At 38.7% G+C, this 15,837-nt stretch overlaps 1 protein-coding gene across 1 annotated transcript in view; it reads right to left on the reverse strand.

Annotated features, from left to right (window-relative positions):
* TMEM50B (transmembrane protein 50B) overlaps positions 1 to 15,837 on the reverse strand; it is an 87,182-nt gene that overhangs the window by 30,005 nt on the left and 41,340 nt on the right. Inside the window, exon 4 of the mRNA XM_077118872.1 lies at positions 15,100 to 15,167. Within this exon, the coding sequence (XP_076974987.1) occupies positions 15,100 to 15,167 (68 nt within the window). The remainder of the gene's footprint in view (positions 1 to 15,099; positions 15,168 to 15,837) is intronic.

A 15,837-nucleotide genomic window follows, 5' to 3' on the forward strand; every position in this document is an offset into this window, starting at 1 on the left:
CTCCAGAACAGCTACTGGGGGAGTGGAGACAATACAGAGCAGCTCCCGGAGCCACGACGGACATCAAAGGGACGGCGTACACCATCCTGGAACGGCTGACTGTCTAGGAGAATCAGCTCCGGTGAGATCACCGAGGGGCGCAGGCTTTCCCGGGTGGGACGGCAAGCGGCCGGAGTCCCTTCCTTCCTCCTTCCCAGGCCAGCTGGCAGAATTGGGCAGGCGGTCCCCTTGGACCGCGGCGCCTGGCGCCCCCACCACGCGAGGCCCCCCGGACCAACTGAGAGAGTTGGGTCAGAAATCCCCAGACTGCGGAGAACGGTGACTGGGGGGTCCCTTCCAAACACGTGACTCCCCGGTCCGGCTGGGAACAGTGCACTCTCCCGGGCTGCGACAGCTGGCGCCCTCCCGCCACGCTTGGCGCCCCGGGTCGACTAGGAAATTCGGTCGGGCGCTCTCCCGTGCTGCGGCGGCCGGCGACCCTCCCCGTGTTCGGACCCCAGGGCCGGCTGGCACTCTTCCAAGACGCTTCGGCTGCCGAACCTCCCCTACGGTGAGAGTTTTCCAGAGTTAAAGGACCCACAGCAACTTTCACAGTGGAACCCGTAGACAAACGTGTGCCACGAGCGCCACCTACTGGGCAGGATAAGAAAAACAGAACCTAGAGATTTCACAGAAAAATCGCTCAACCTGTGGGGTCCATCACCCAGGGAAATCTGACTAAATGCCCAGGCGCCAGCAGAAGATAACGGATCACGCTCAGAAAACTGAAAATATGGCCCAGTCACAGGAACAAACCAATAGTTCAAATGACGTACAGGAGCTGAAACAAATAATGCTGAATATACGAACAGAAATGGAAAAACTCTTCAAAAACAAAATCGATAAATTGAGGGAGGACATGAAGAAGACATGGGCTGATCAAAAAGAAGAAACAGAAAAACTGGAAAAACAAATCACAGAGCTTATGGAAGTGAAGGATAAAGTAGAAAAGATAGAAAAAACAATGGATACCTACAATGATAGATTTAAAGAGACAGAAGATAGAATTAGTGATTTGGAGGATGGAACATCTGAATTCCAAAAAGAAACAAAAACTATCCGGAAAAGAATGGAAAAATTTGAACAGGGTATCAGGGAACTCAAGGACAATATGAACCACACAAATAGACGTGTTGTGGGTATCCCAGAAGGAGAAGAGAAGGGAAAAGGAGAAAAACTAATGGAAGAAATTATCACTGAAAATTTCCCAACTCTTATGAAAGACCTAAAATTACAGATTCAAGAACTGCAGCGCACCCTAAAGAGATTAGACCCAAATAGGCGTTCCCCAAGACACGTACTAGTTAGAATGTCAGAGGTCAAAGAGAAAGAGAGGATCTTGAAAGCAGCAAGAGAGAAGCAATCCATCATATACAAGGGAAACCCAATAAGACTATGCGTAGATTTCTCAGCAGAAACCATGGAAGCTAGAAGACAGTGGGATGATATATTTAAATTACTAAAAGAGAAAAACTGCCAACCAAGACTCCTATATCCAGCAAAATTGTCCTTCAAAAATGAGGGAGAAATTAAAACATTCTCAGACAAAAAGTCACTAAGAGAATTTGTGACCAAGAGACCAGCTCTGCAAGAAATACTAAAGGGAGCACTAGAGTCAGATACAAAAAGACAGAAGAGAGAGGCATGGAGAAGAGTGTAGAAAGAAGGAAAGTCAGATATGATATATATAATACAAATGGCAAAATGGTAGAGGAAAATATTATCCAAATAGTAATAACTCTAAATGTTAATGGACTGAATTCCCCAATCAAAAGACATAGACTGGCAGAATGGATTAAAAAACAGGATCCTTCTATATGCTGTCTACAGGAAACACATCTTAGACCCAAAGATAAATATAGGTTGAAAGTGAAAGGTTGGGAAAAGATATTTCATGCAAATAACAACCAGAAAAGAGCAGGAGTGGCTATACTAATATCCAACAAATTAGACTTCAAATGTAAAACAGTTAAAAGAGACAAAGAAGGACACTATATACTAATAAAAGGAACAATTAAACAAGAAGACATAACAATCATAAATATTTATGCACCGAACCAGAATGCCCCAAAATACGTGAGGAATACACTGCAAACATTGAAAAGGGAAATAGACACATATACCATAATAGTTGGAGACTTCAATTCACCACTCTCATCAATGGACAGAACATCTAGACAGAGGATCAATAAAGAAACAGAGAATCTGAATATTACTATAAATGAGCTTCACTTAACAGACATTTATAGGACATTACATCCCACAACAGCAGGATACACCTTTTTTTCAAGTGCTCATGGATCATTCTCAAAGATAGACCATATGCTGGGTCACAAAGCAAGTCTTCACAAATTTAAAAAGATTGAAATCATACACAACACTTTCTCGGATCATAAAGGAATGAAGTTGGAAATCAATAATAGGCGGAGTGCCAGAAAATTCACAAATACGTGGAGGCTCAACAACACACTCTTAAACAACAAGTGGGTCAAAGAAGAAATTGCAAGAGAAATTAGTAAATACCTAGAGGCGAATGAAAATGAAAACACAACATATCAAAACTTATGGGACGCAGCAAAGGCAGTGCTAAGAGGGAAATTTATTGCCCTAAATGCCTATATCAGAAAAGAAGAAAAGGCAAAAATGCAGGAATTAACTGTCCACTTGGAAGAACTGGAGAGGAACAGCAAACTAATCCCAAAGCAAGCAAAAGGAAAGAAATAACAAAGATTAGAGCAGAAATAAATGAAATTGAAAACAATAGAGAAAATCAATAAGACCAGAAGTTGGCTCTATGAGAAAATCAATAAGATTGATGGGCCCATAGCAAGATTGACAAAAAGAAGAAGAGAGAGGATGCAAATAAATAAGATCAGAAATGGAAGAGGAGACATAACTACTGACCTCACAGAAATAAAGGAGGTAATAACAGGATACTATGAACAACTTTACGCTAATAAATACAACAATTTAGATGAAATGGACAGGTTCCTGGAAAGACATGAACAACCAACTTTGATTCAAGAAGAAATAGATGACCTCAACAAACCAATCACAAGTAAAGAGATTGAATTAGTCATTCAAAAGCTCCCTAAAAAGAAAAGTCCAGGACCAGACAGCTTCACATGTGAATTCTATCAAACATTCCAGAAAGAATTAGTACCAACTCTCCTCAAACTCTTCAAAATAATCGAAGTGGAGTGAAAACTACCTAATTCATTCTATGAAGCCAACATCACCCTCATACCAAAACCAGGCAAAGATATTACAAAAAAAGAAAACTACAGACCAATCTCTCTAATGAATATAGATGCAAAAATCCTCAATAAAATTCTAGCAAATCGTATCCAACAACACATTAAAACAATTATACATCATGACCAAGTAGGATTCATCCCAGGTATGCAAGGATGGTTCAACATAAGAAAATCAATTAATGTAATACACCACATCAACTATCAAAGCAGAAAAATCACATGATCATCTCAATTGATGCAGAGAAGGCATTTGACAAGATTCAACATCCTTTCCTATTGAAAACACTTCAAAGGATAGGAATACAAGGGAACTTCCTTAAAATGATAGAGGGAATATATGAAAAACCCACAGCTATTATCATCCTCAATGGGGAAAAATTGAAAACTTTCCCCCTAAGATCAGGAACAAGACAAGGATGTCCATTATCACCACTATTATTCAACATCGTGTTGAAGGTTCTAGCCAGAGCAATTAGACAAGAAAAAGAAATACAAGGCATCAAAATTGGAAAGGAAGAAGTAAAACTATCACTATTTGCAGACGATATGATACTATACGTAGAAAACCCAGAAAAATCCACAACAAAATTACTAGAGCTAATAAATGAGTACAGCAAAGTAGCAGGCTACAAGATCAACATTCAAAAATCTGTAGCTTTTCTATACACTAGTAATGAACAAGCTGAGGCGGAAATCAAGAAACGAATTTCATTTACAATCGCAATTAAAAGAATAAAATACCTAGGAATAAATTTAACCAAAGAGACAAAAAACCTATATAAAGAAAACTACAAAAAACTGCTAAAAGAAATCACAGAAGACCTAAATAGATGGAAGGGCATACCGTGTTCATGGATTGGAAGACTAAATATAATTAAGATGTCAATCCTACCTAAACTCATCTACAGATTCAATGCAATACCAATCAAAATCCCAACAACTTATTTTTCAGAATTAGAAAAACCAATAAGCAAACTTATCTGGAAGGGCAGGTTGCCCCGAATTGCTAAAAACATCTTGAGGAAAAAAAACGAAGCTGGAGGTCTAGCGATGCCGGACTTTAAGGCATATTATGAAGCCACAGTGGTCAAATCAGCATGGTATTGGCATAAAGATAGATATATCGACCAATGGAATCGAATAGAGTGCTCAGATATAGACCCTCTCATCTATGGACATTTGATCTTTGGTAAGGCAGTCAAGCCAACTCACCTGGGACAGAACAGTCTCTTCAATAAATGGTGCCTAGAGAACTGGATATCCATATGTAAAAGAATGAAAGAAGACCCGTATCTCACACCTTATACAAAAGTTAACTCAAAATGGATCAAAGATCTAAACATTAGGTCTAAGACCATAAAACAGTTAGAGGAAAATGTAGGGAGATATCTTATGAATCTTACAACTGGAGGCGGTTTTATGGACCTTAAACCTAAAGCAAGAGCACTGAAGAAAGAAAGAAATAAATGGGAGCTCCTCAAAATTAAACACTTTTGTGCATCAAAGAACTTCATCAAGAAAGTAGAAAGATAGCCTACATAAATGGGAGATAATATTTGGAAGTGACATATCAGATAAAGGTCTAGTATCCAGAATTTATAAAGAGCTTTTTCAACTCAACAACAAAAAGACAGCCAACCCAATTACAAAATGGGAAAAAGACTTGAACAGACACCTACCAGAAGAGGAAATACGGATGGCCAAGAGGCACATGAAGAGATGCTCAATGTCCCTGGCCATTAGAGAAATGCAAATCAAAACCACAATGAGATATCATCTCACACCCACCAGAATGGCCATTATCAACAAAACAGAAAATGACAAGTGCTGGAGAGGATGCGGAGAAAGAGGCACACTTATCCACTGTTGGTGGGAATGTCAAATGGTGCAACCACTGTGGAAGGCAGTTTGACGGTTCCTCAAAAAGCTGAATATAGAATTGCCATACGACCCAGCAATACCATTGCTGGGTATCTACTCAAAGGACTTAAGGGCAAAGACACAAACGGACATTTGCACACCAATGTTTATAGCAGCGTTATTTACAATTGCAAAGAGATGGAAACAGCCAAAATGTCCATCAACAGAAGAATGGCTAAACAAACTGTGGTATATACATACGATGGAATATTATGCAGCTTTAAGACAAGATAAACTTATGAAGCATGTAATAACATGGATGGACTTAGAGAATATTATGCTGAGTGAGTCCAGCCAAAAACTAAAGGACAAATACTGTATGGTCCCACTGATGTGAATGGACATTCAAGAATAAGCTTGAAATATGTCACTGGTAACAGAGTCCAGCAGGAGTTAGAAACAGGGTAAGATAATGGGTAATTGAAGCTGAAGGAATACAGACTGTGCAACAGGACTAGATACAAAAACTCAAAAATGGACAGCACAATAATACCTAATTGTAAAGTAATCATGTTAAAACACTGAATGAAGCTGCATCTGAGCAATAGGGTTTTTTTTTTTTTTACTATTATTACTACTTTTATTTCTTTCTCTATATTAACATTTTATATCTTTTTCTGTTGTGTTGCTAGTTCCTCTAAACCGATGCAAATGTACTAAGAAACGATGATCATGCATCTATGTGATGATGTTAAGAATTACTGAGTGCATATGTAGAATGGTATGATTTCTAAATGTTGTGTTAATTTTTTTTTTTCCTTTCCGTTAATAAAAAAAAATGTTTATTTGGTACAAAATTTACATTTTGACTAGTGCATCTCCTAATATAACTTATGTAGATAGTTTGTTGAACAGCATAAGTACATGGAACCTTGGGTAGGACATTAGATTTTATTCGTTTGTCCAGAGTGATGCCCCGATGAATCCCCAAGTAATCTGATCAGTGAGTGGAAAAGTATTTGCAAAGTCCCCTTTGGGGAATGGTGAGACTGAGGGAAAATTCAACCTCCCCAAGTTGAATTGCTGATATTCTCACAAGCAGTGCGGACAACCAAAGATATAGGCTGAGCCCCAAGTCTTGGGGTTTGTTCACATGAAATAACCCACAAGGGATAGGTCAAGCCTACTTAAAATTAGGCCAAAGAGTCACCCCCAAGAGAACCTCTTTTGTTGCTCAGATGTGGCCTCTGTCTCCAGCCAATACAACAAGCAAACTCACCACTATCCCCCTGTCTGCATGGGACATAACTCCCAGGGGTGTGAACCTTCCTGGCAATGTGGGACAGAAATCCTAGCATGAGCTGAGACTCAACTTCAAGGGATTGAGAAAAACTCTAGAATGAGCTGAGACCCAGCATCAAGGGATTGAGAAAACCTTCTCGACCAAAAGGGGGAAGAGTGAAATGAGACAAAATAAAGTGTCAATGGCTGAGAGATTCCAAACAGAGTCGAGAGGTTATCATGGAGGTTATTCTTATGCATTAAGTAGATATCATCTTGTTATCCAAGATGTAATGGAGAGACTGGAGGGAACTGCCTGAAAATGTAGAGCTGTGTTCCAGTAGCCACGTTTCTTGATGATGATATAATGATATAGCTTTCACAATGTGACTGTGTGATTGTGAAAACCTTGTGTCTGATGCTCCTTTTATCTACCTTGTCAACAGACGAGTAGAACATATGGAATAAAAATAAATAATAGGGGGAACAAATGTTAAAATAAATTCAGTTTGAAATGCTAGTAATCAATGAAAGGGAGGGGTAAAGGGTACGCTATGTAAATTTTTTTTTCTTTTTCTGTTGTCTTATTTCTTTTTCTGAATTGATGCAAATGTTCTAAGAAATGATCATGATGATGAATATGCAACTATGTGACGGTACTGTGAATTACTGATTATATATGTAGAACGGAATGAGCATATATTAAGGATGTTTGCATTTCTTTCTTGTAATTTTTTTAATTAATAAAAACTTATTTTAAAAAAATCAGTTGGCCAAGATTTGGTGGTCTATTCCTACACTCTCAATTCAATTCCATTGGTCAGTGTTTCTATCTTTGTGCCAGTACCATGCTGTTTTGACCACTGTGGCTTTATAATAGGTTTTAAAGTCAGGGAGTGTTCATCCTTCCATTTCGTTCTTTTTTCTTAGGATGCTTTTAGCTACTCAGGGTCCCTTTCCCTTCCAGATGAATTTGGTATTAGCTTTTCCAAATCTTCAAAGTAGGTTGGTGGAATTTTGATTGGACTATGTTGCATGTGTATATCAATTTGGGGAGAACCGACACCTTAAATATATTTAGCCTTCCAGTCCTTGAGCAAGGAGTATGTTTCCACCTATTTAGATTTCCTTTGATTTCTTTTAACAATGTTTTATAGTATTCTGTGTATGAGTCCTTTATGTCCCTAGTTAAGTTCATTCGAAGTACTTGGTTCTTTTAGTTGCTATTTTGAATAGAATTTTTTCCTTAACTGACTCCTCAGCTAGGTCATTGCTTGTGTATAGAAATGTTACTGGTTTTTGCACATTGATTTTATATCCCACCACCTTGCTGAATTTGTTTATTAGCTCAAGCAACTTTGCTGTAGATTTCTCAGGATCTTCCAAGCACAGTAGCATATCATCTGCAAATAATGAGCATCTTACTTCTTCCTTTCCAATTTGCATGCCTTTTGTTTCTTTGTCCTGCCTGATTGCTCTAGCTAGAACTTCTAGCAAAGTGTTGATTAACAGTGGTGTTAGTGGGCATCCTTGTCTTGTTCCTGATCTTAGAGGGAAAGCTTTCAGTCTCTCTTCATTGAGTATGATGCTATCAGTTTTTCATGTATTCATACCTTTATCATATTGAGGTAGTTACCTTGATTCTTACCTTCTGGAGTGTTTTTATCAGAAAAGGATGCTGAATTTTGTCAAGTGCTTTTTCAGCATCAATTGAGATGATCATGTGATTTTTCCCTTTTGATTTGTTAATGTGCTGTATTACATTAATTAAGTTTTCTTGTGTTGAACCATTCTTGCATTCCTGATATAAACCCCACTTGGTCATGGTGTATAATTCTTTTAATGTGCTGTTGGATTCAACTTCCTAACATTTTATTGAGAATTTTTGCATCTATGTTCACGAGGGAGACTGGCCTATAGTTTTCCTTTCTTAGAGTATCTTTACCCGATTCTGATATTAAAATGATATTAGCGGGCGGGCCACGGTGGCTAAGCAGGCAAGAATGCTTGCCTGCAATGCCAGAGGACCTGGGTTCGATTCCTGGTGCCTGCCTGCCCATGTTAAAAAAAAAAAAATGATATTAGCTTCATAAAATGGGTTAGGTAGGGTTCTTTCTTCCCCAATTTTTGGGAAAAGTTTGAGCAGGACTGGTGTTAGTTCTTTTTGGAATGTCTGATAAAATTTCCTTGTGAAGTCACCTAGTTCTGGGCTTTTCTTCACAGGAAGATTTTTTTTTTTTTTAAACACCAACCTTCCAGTTTATTAAAAAGCCATGAAATATCCTTGTAGCAACAGTCAGACAAGTATTTAACAAATGAAACATCTGAACATCATCATTTGGCTGAATGGACACCAGAACATAACGATCACACTCAACATGTCTGGTATCACTATTCAAACAAGAGAAGAAATAGAGACACTGACACAGAGGAGACACTGTAACTTGAATTCAGAGGCTTAGATTGGACTTGTCAAAAGACAAGAAATACTAGGATCCACGTGAAGGAAAAAGAGAGAACGAAGGGTGCTCTCTTATAGGCTTCAGGGAAGCATGGTCCTGCCAACAACATGATGTCAGTCTTCTGGCCCCCAATACAGTGAGATATCAATTTTGACTTGTTCTAAGTTACTCCATTTGTGGTACCTTGTTATGGCAATCTTGAGAAAGAGCAGATGATTGTCACATGACCTGAGGACCCTCCCATCTAACTTGTCTCACTGGCTGATAGTAAAAGTTTGCTGGGATCAAAATTTCATTTAGAACTCTGCTGTGAATCAAACCAGGGAATATTTGTGAAACAGACAGTTTATAGGGACAAGCTTGGAGATTCTAATTCAAAAATCATGTCAGGCTGTCAGATGGAAGTCTGATAACATTATGACCCATTAACTTATTAAACCATAAGCTTCTGTTATTGCAGTTTCTAAAATTTGAAAACAGTCTAATTGGGTCATTCTGTATTCATGTCTCTCATGAGGAGGTATTTAACACTGCTGACCAGGTCTGAAGTCATCTATAGGCTTGACTTCAGAACTTCAGTTTTCAGGTAAATGATGCTTTGGGCAACACCCTTCTCAGAGGAGGATCTGGGAGACAAATTTTTACTTTGAATGTGTTGGACCTGCTTCTTGTGCCTGGACTCCTGGTGATTCCCCTTCATTCACAGACTATGTCTCCAATTCTAGTCAGAGGTCCTGGGGCTTGGATCTGGAAATGGTTTCTCTCTTTGAGGCTTTCTTAAAGAGCCCAACGTCTCTAGAATGCTGGCCGAACAGAGAAACTCCAACGTTCACAAAATGCGCTGTTATCTTGCTCACCTGCTCTGCTGGGGCTCCAGAGATTTAGGCATTCATCCCATCTGTGTCACCAAATTGTTACCAGACAAAGGCTCTCGGTTTTTCTGCCCAACATACACAATTACCAATTCCTGAGACACCGGGGTTTCCAAGAGAGTAAAAGTTTATTATTACATGTGTTGCAGGAGAATAGACTGCCTAACACCCCAAAATCTGTCTTCCATAGGAAGATTTTTGATGAATGATTGAATCTACTTGTGATTGGTTTGTTGAAATCATCTATTTCCTTCTGAATCAGTGTACCTTGTTTGTGCGTCTGCAAGAATTTGTCCATTTCATCTAAGTTGTGTAGTTTGTTGGCATATAGTTATACATAGTATACTCTTATGATTTCTTTTATTTCTTCAGGGCCTGTGGTAATACACCCCTTCTCATTTCTGATTTTATTTGCATCCTCTCTCTTTTTTCCTTTGTCGGTCTTGCTAGCGGCCCACCAATTTTATTGATTTTCTCAAAGAATCAACTTTTGGTTTTAATAATTCCTTCTATTGTTCTTTTGTTCTCTCATTCAACTCTGTTTTAATCGTTATTTCTCTTCTTCTATTTGCTTTGGGGTTAGTTTGCTGTTCTTTCTCAAGTTCCTCCAGGTGTGCTGTTAAGCCCTTGATTTTTGCTCTTTCTTGTTTTTTAATATAGCATTCAGGGCAATAAATTTCCCTCTCGGCACAGCCTTTGCCGTATCCCATAAGTTCTGATAAGTTGTAGTCTCATTTTCATTCATCTCCAGATAGCTACTGATTTCTCTAGCAATTTCTTTGACCCACAGGTTGTTTAAGAGTGTGTTGTTTAATCTCCATATATTTGTGAATGTACTTGTACTACGGCGGTTACTGAGATCAAGCTTTATCCCATTGTGATCAAAGAAAGTGCTTTGAATAATTTCAATGTTTCTAAATTTATAAAGACCTGTTTTGTGCCCCAGCATATGATCTATCCTAGAGAATGTTCCATGAGCACTAGAGAAGAAGGTGTATCCTTGTGCTTTTGTGTGCAAGGACCTATATATGTCTGTTAGGTCATATTCATTTATCAAGCTATTTAACTTCTCTATTTCCTTGTTGATCTTCTGTCTGGTTGTTCTATCTATAGATGGTGTATTTAAGTCTCCTACTATTATTGTTGAAATATCTATTGCCCCTTTCAGTTTTGCCAATGTCTGTCTCATGTACTTTGGGGCACATTGATCGGGAGCATAAACATTTATGATTGCTATCTCTTATTGGTGAACTGACCCTTTAATTAGTATATAGAGTCCTTCTTTGTCTCTCATGATATCTTTACATTTAAAGTCTACTTTCTCTGATATTAGTATAGCTACTCCTGCTTTCTTTTGATTAAAACTTGCGTGGAAAATCTTTTTCCATTTTTCACTTTCAATCTATTTGTATCCTTGTGTCTAAGATGAGCCTCTTGTAAGTAGCATATAGCTGGATTATGTTTCTTAATCCATTCTGCCAATCTGTTTCTTTTAATTGGTAAATTTAGTCTGTTAACATTCAAAGTTAATACTGAAAAGGCATTTCTTGATTCCACTATCTTTTTTATTTTATTTGTCAAATCTATATATTCTTTTCCCTCCTTCTCTTTGTATTCTTTAAATTACCCTTAGTGGTACTCTTCAGTTCTGTACCCTCCTCCAGACCTCCCTCTCCTGTGTTTTTTTTTTTTCAGCTGGCAGAACTCTTTTTAGTATTTCTTGAAGGGCTGGTCTCTTGTTGACAAATTCTTTCTGGACTTCTTTGTCTGTGAAAACTTTAACCTCTCCCTCAGTTTTGAAGGACAATTTGGCTGGTACAGAATTCCTGGCTGGAAGTCCTTCTTTTTTCAGGATCTTGAATATATCATACCACTGCCTTCTCGCCTCCAGGGTGCTAGTTGAGAAGTCTGAACTCAGTCTTATTTGGCTTCCCTTGTATGTAATAGGTTGTTTTTCTCTTGCTGCTTTCAGGATTTTCTGCTTCTCTTCAACATTTGACACACTGATTAGTATGTGCCTTGGGGAAGGCCTATTTGGATTTATTCTGTTTGGAGTTCGTTGGGCTTGACTTTTAGATTTCTGTCTTTTATGAGGATTGGGAAGTTTTTCCCAATTATACCCTCACCCTTTCTTCCTAGCCCTTTAATCCTCTCTTTTCCTTCTGGGACATCAATGATTCTTATATTTATGTGCTTTGTTTTGGTTATCATTTCCCTGAGTTCCCATTCAATTTTTTCCATCTTTTTTGCCATTTGCTGTTTTGAGTCTTTGAAGTCAGATATCCTGTCCTCTATATCATTTATTCTTTCTTTAGTCTCTTTAAATCTTGTACTGTGTGCCTTTACTATGTTTTTTATTTGGTTAACAGAGTCTTTAATCTCTCTGATATATGTTATTTTTCTGTTTATCCTTTCAGATTCCTCTTTATGCTCTTCTGCTGTCTTCTTCATCTCCTTTATGTCATTTTCCACACCACTTATTTTATTAAGTAGCATTGTATGAACAGTTTTTGATTAGTTGTTCCAATGTCTGTGTCTCCTCTGGTGTTTTAATTTGGTCATTAGGCAGGGCTATATCTGTCTGCATTGTGATATGCTTAATGATCTTCTGCTGTCTTCATAGCATGTAAATATCTTGATTGATTTACTTTGGGAGCTGATTTCTTTCAGTAGGTTAAGGTTTTATGTTTGCACGATGGTTGTACAGCAGGGAGTTGGGTACGGGGTGGGGCACTCAGTGCGGTGATTTGTTTCAGGGCAGGTACAGGTGCAGGCTGAGGATGTTATGCTGATACTTGTGAACATGGGTGCCCCGTGGCCAGGGAGGATGTAGCTGTGTGGGTGCACCGGTCTGTAGGGTGTAACCCTGGTGTGCACAACCCTGGTGTGCACTGGTCTAGGGCACGAGGCCCTTTGCATGCATGCACAGAGCTGTGGCAGCAGATTGGAGTTATGCCTTCATGGGTTAGAGGCAGATGTGACCTGGCTGCACAGGTCAGTACTTTCTCAGAGCTGGGAGTGTGGTTAAGGGCTGTGCGCATGCGCAGTTCTATGACTGCTGCAATGTGCGGTTCTCAGAGCTGAATGACATGATTGGGGGCCTGTGCGCATCCATGGGCCTACGAATGCCACAAACCAGTGCTCAGAGGTCGGGGGGGGACGGGGTGAGGCTGTGTGACAGTATGGGCAGGAGGGTGGGGGTAGCCTAGGTATGGAGGTTAATGCCCACAGCCTTTATGCACTGGTAACAGCTTGCAGAGAACAGGGAGGAGGAGGTGTGCTCAGGAGGGGTTCAGGAGAGCTGGGTTGGGCTGCACTTAGGATAGGGTTGTGGGGCAGGTACATGCTTTGCAGGACGGTGGGGTGGGGAGCCTGGAGCGCGGGGAATGGGAACGGTTGATGGGTTCGTGTGTGTGGGGTGTGGGGCAAGCCACCGGTCACAGGGCTGCACTGGTGAGGGGAGCACACCCAAGGAACATGGCCTGGCTTACTTCCTAGTCCTGGGCTCCCATCTGTGCACTCCCATGGGCTCCGCACCTACGTTCTAAGCTCCAGCCCTCTGCTTCTCAGTTCCTTGGCCTCTGAAACGAGTGCTGCCCCATGAAGTGCAGAAGGCTCTCCCAGATCAGCCACACTCCTGAGCTGCCACCTCAGTCGCCCTCCTGTCCCTTCTCAAACTTTTCTGTGGAGCGGGGCTAATCTTGAGCTACTCCATTTGGCCATCTTCCCAAAATGACAGATCAATTTTTAATTTCCAATCAAAACACATATTCTTGTTTTTTCTGATTCCACTGCACTGATGTTGGAGGATTTAATTTGTTTATCTGTTTAACTGTTTTTCCTCAACATCTACGGCAGTGCCAAGTTTGTAGTCCCTTTTTTGCGAATATGACTTTCATCTACTGGTTCAGTAAACTCTTGATTGTTTAAAGGGAGGGCTGGTGTTAAAAATAGGCACTTAAAAAGTAAAAATATACTTCATTTGCCCCTCATCAAAATAAAAAAAGTTACATCAGTATTTAGCACTGATGAGGTAGAAAGAAAACTAAGCTTTTCACAGCTCCTTTATTTGGTTTAAAATGTTATGATACTTACTCTACGATTTTCATTTATGTGAAATTCTAGAAAAGGCAATGCTATAGTGACAGAAAGCAGATCAACAGTGAGTCGGAGGTGAGAGGGAAGGGAATTAACTGCAAAGGGTTATGAAGGAACTTTTGAGGGTAATGTAAATGTTCTATATAATTGTAGTGATAGTTACATAACTGTATACACCTGTCAAAACTCATTAAATTGTATGCTTTAAATTGGTAACTTTTGTTGTACATAAATTATATTCAACTAAGCTGACAAAAGGAAAAATATTATGGTACTAAACTAAAGACACAAAATGATTCTAGACCAAAAACAAAGCATAATGATTAAAAGCATGGGCTTTGGAGCCAGACTGTCTTCAAATCCTGGTTCCACTACTTAATTGCTTTGTGACACTGGACAAGCTATTTTAGCTCCCTGTTCCTTAATTCCTTCATCTAAAAATGGGGACGGTAAGAGTGCTTACCTCATAGGTCTATTATGATGACTAAAGTTAATATGTGGAAAGCCCTCAGGACAGCTCCTGGCACACAAGAAACATTCTATACATATTCACTATTTTTCTTACTCATCCTTCAAAATTCCTCACCCACATCTCTAAATTTTCACTTATAAAAACAAAACACCTGCCCTAGTCTTTGAAAGTTGGAAATATGACTTCTACATCGGCCCTTTTACATAGGACACTGAAACTCCACTGAAAACAAAACACAGATTTCTAAGAGAATTTGTTACAACTTAAATAAAAAGAAAAATATTATTGGGTGACAATTCAAAAGAATTTAAACTACAAAAAAATATATATATTTAAGCAAATAACATGTGTCTTCTGAATGATTTTGCTACAGTGTGTGAGTGTTCAGGTGATCAGAAATGAAAAGCCCTGTAGCCTTAGCTCTGACTGCTTAATGGGCCCATTACTTTGCTGTAGTTAATCACTTATATAACATTCAGGATGGGAATAAATTCATCACTAGCACTGGAAGAGAAACCCGAAGTCTAAGACCCACTGATTCTGAATAATAAAATCATTTCTATAAACTATGGACAGTATGATATGACAAAAATATTAACTTCTGGAATAACTTTAACTTTTTAAAGTAAAGGGTTTAAGTTACATGAAAACAATTCTATTATCACCTATCCTGAATAAATACTCACAAGAGAGGCTTTCCCCCCCTTTGATAAATCACTGTTTTGCCAGCATATTTTAGCAGCTCAGAGTGCCTTTACCTGTTCTTCCTAAACAGCCGCTCTCATAGCTGTCACCTCGCACCTGAGCATTCGACACAGCATTTATCCTACAACAGAACAAAATCACCCAATGAACTTTCACATTTTAAAAATATTCATGGATATTTACATATCACTTGGAAGGGAAAACAGATTATTTCCTAACTAAAGTCTATATCTGAATAGCTTAAAAATCTTTTAAAATTCAGTGGATACAAATGCTACATACCTTATTTTTCCTAAAGTATACCCAGAAGACACACTTATTTTAAGAGATTACTATTACCTATCTTCAGAAATTATAAAAGAGGTGCCAATTTTCTGATTTGTCTATTTTACATTTAAATATTAATTAATCAGTGTTAGTTATCTCATTTTAAGGTTCTCATAATCAAGAGTTAAAGTACCCCTTAGTGTTAAAAGGTCAAGTGATTTTCTCTTATCCGTTTTTTCAAACTCAGACAAAATTTGGTCTCTGTAAAATAAAAGGCCCACTTTATTCAGCTTCTCCTTTCATTTCTATTAAAGCAAATTCATTGATAAGTACCAGGAATTGCTTCTACTTCTTAGTAGCCTGAATGGATATAAGCAGTTGCATTTTCCATACTGTAAACTTTTTAACTCCTGAAAATATAAAGAAATTATATAACCTTAACATTTAACATACTTTTAAAATTGGTTAAAAGACATCCATACAAACATCCCAAAGCCTTTTTTATTCAAGTAAGGTAAATGACA

The sequence above is a fragment of the Tamandua tetradactyla genome, chromosome 10 (assembly GCF_023851605.1).
Source record: "Tamandua tetradactyla isolate mTamTet1 chromosome 10, mTamTet1.pri, whole genome shotgun sequence".
Lineage (NCBI taxonomy): Eukaryota > Metazoa > Chordata > Mammalia > Pilosa > Myrmecophagidae > Tamandua > Tamandua tetradactyla.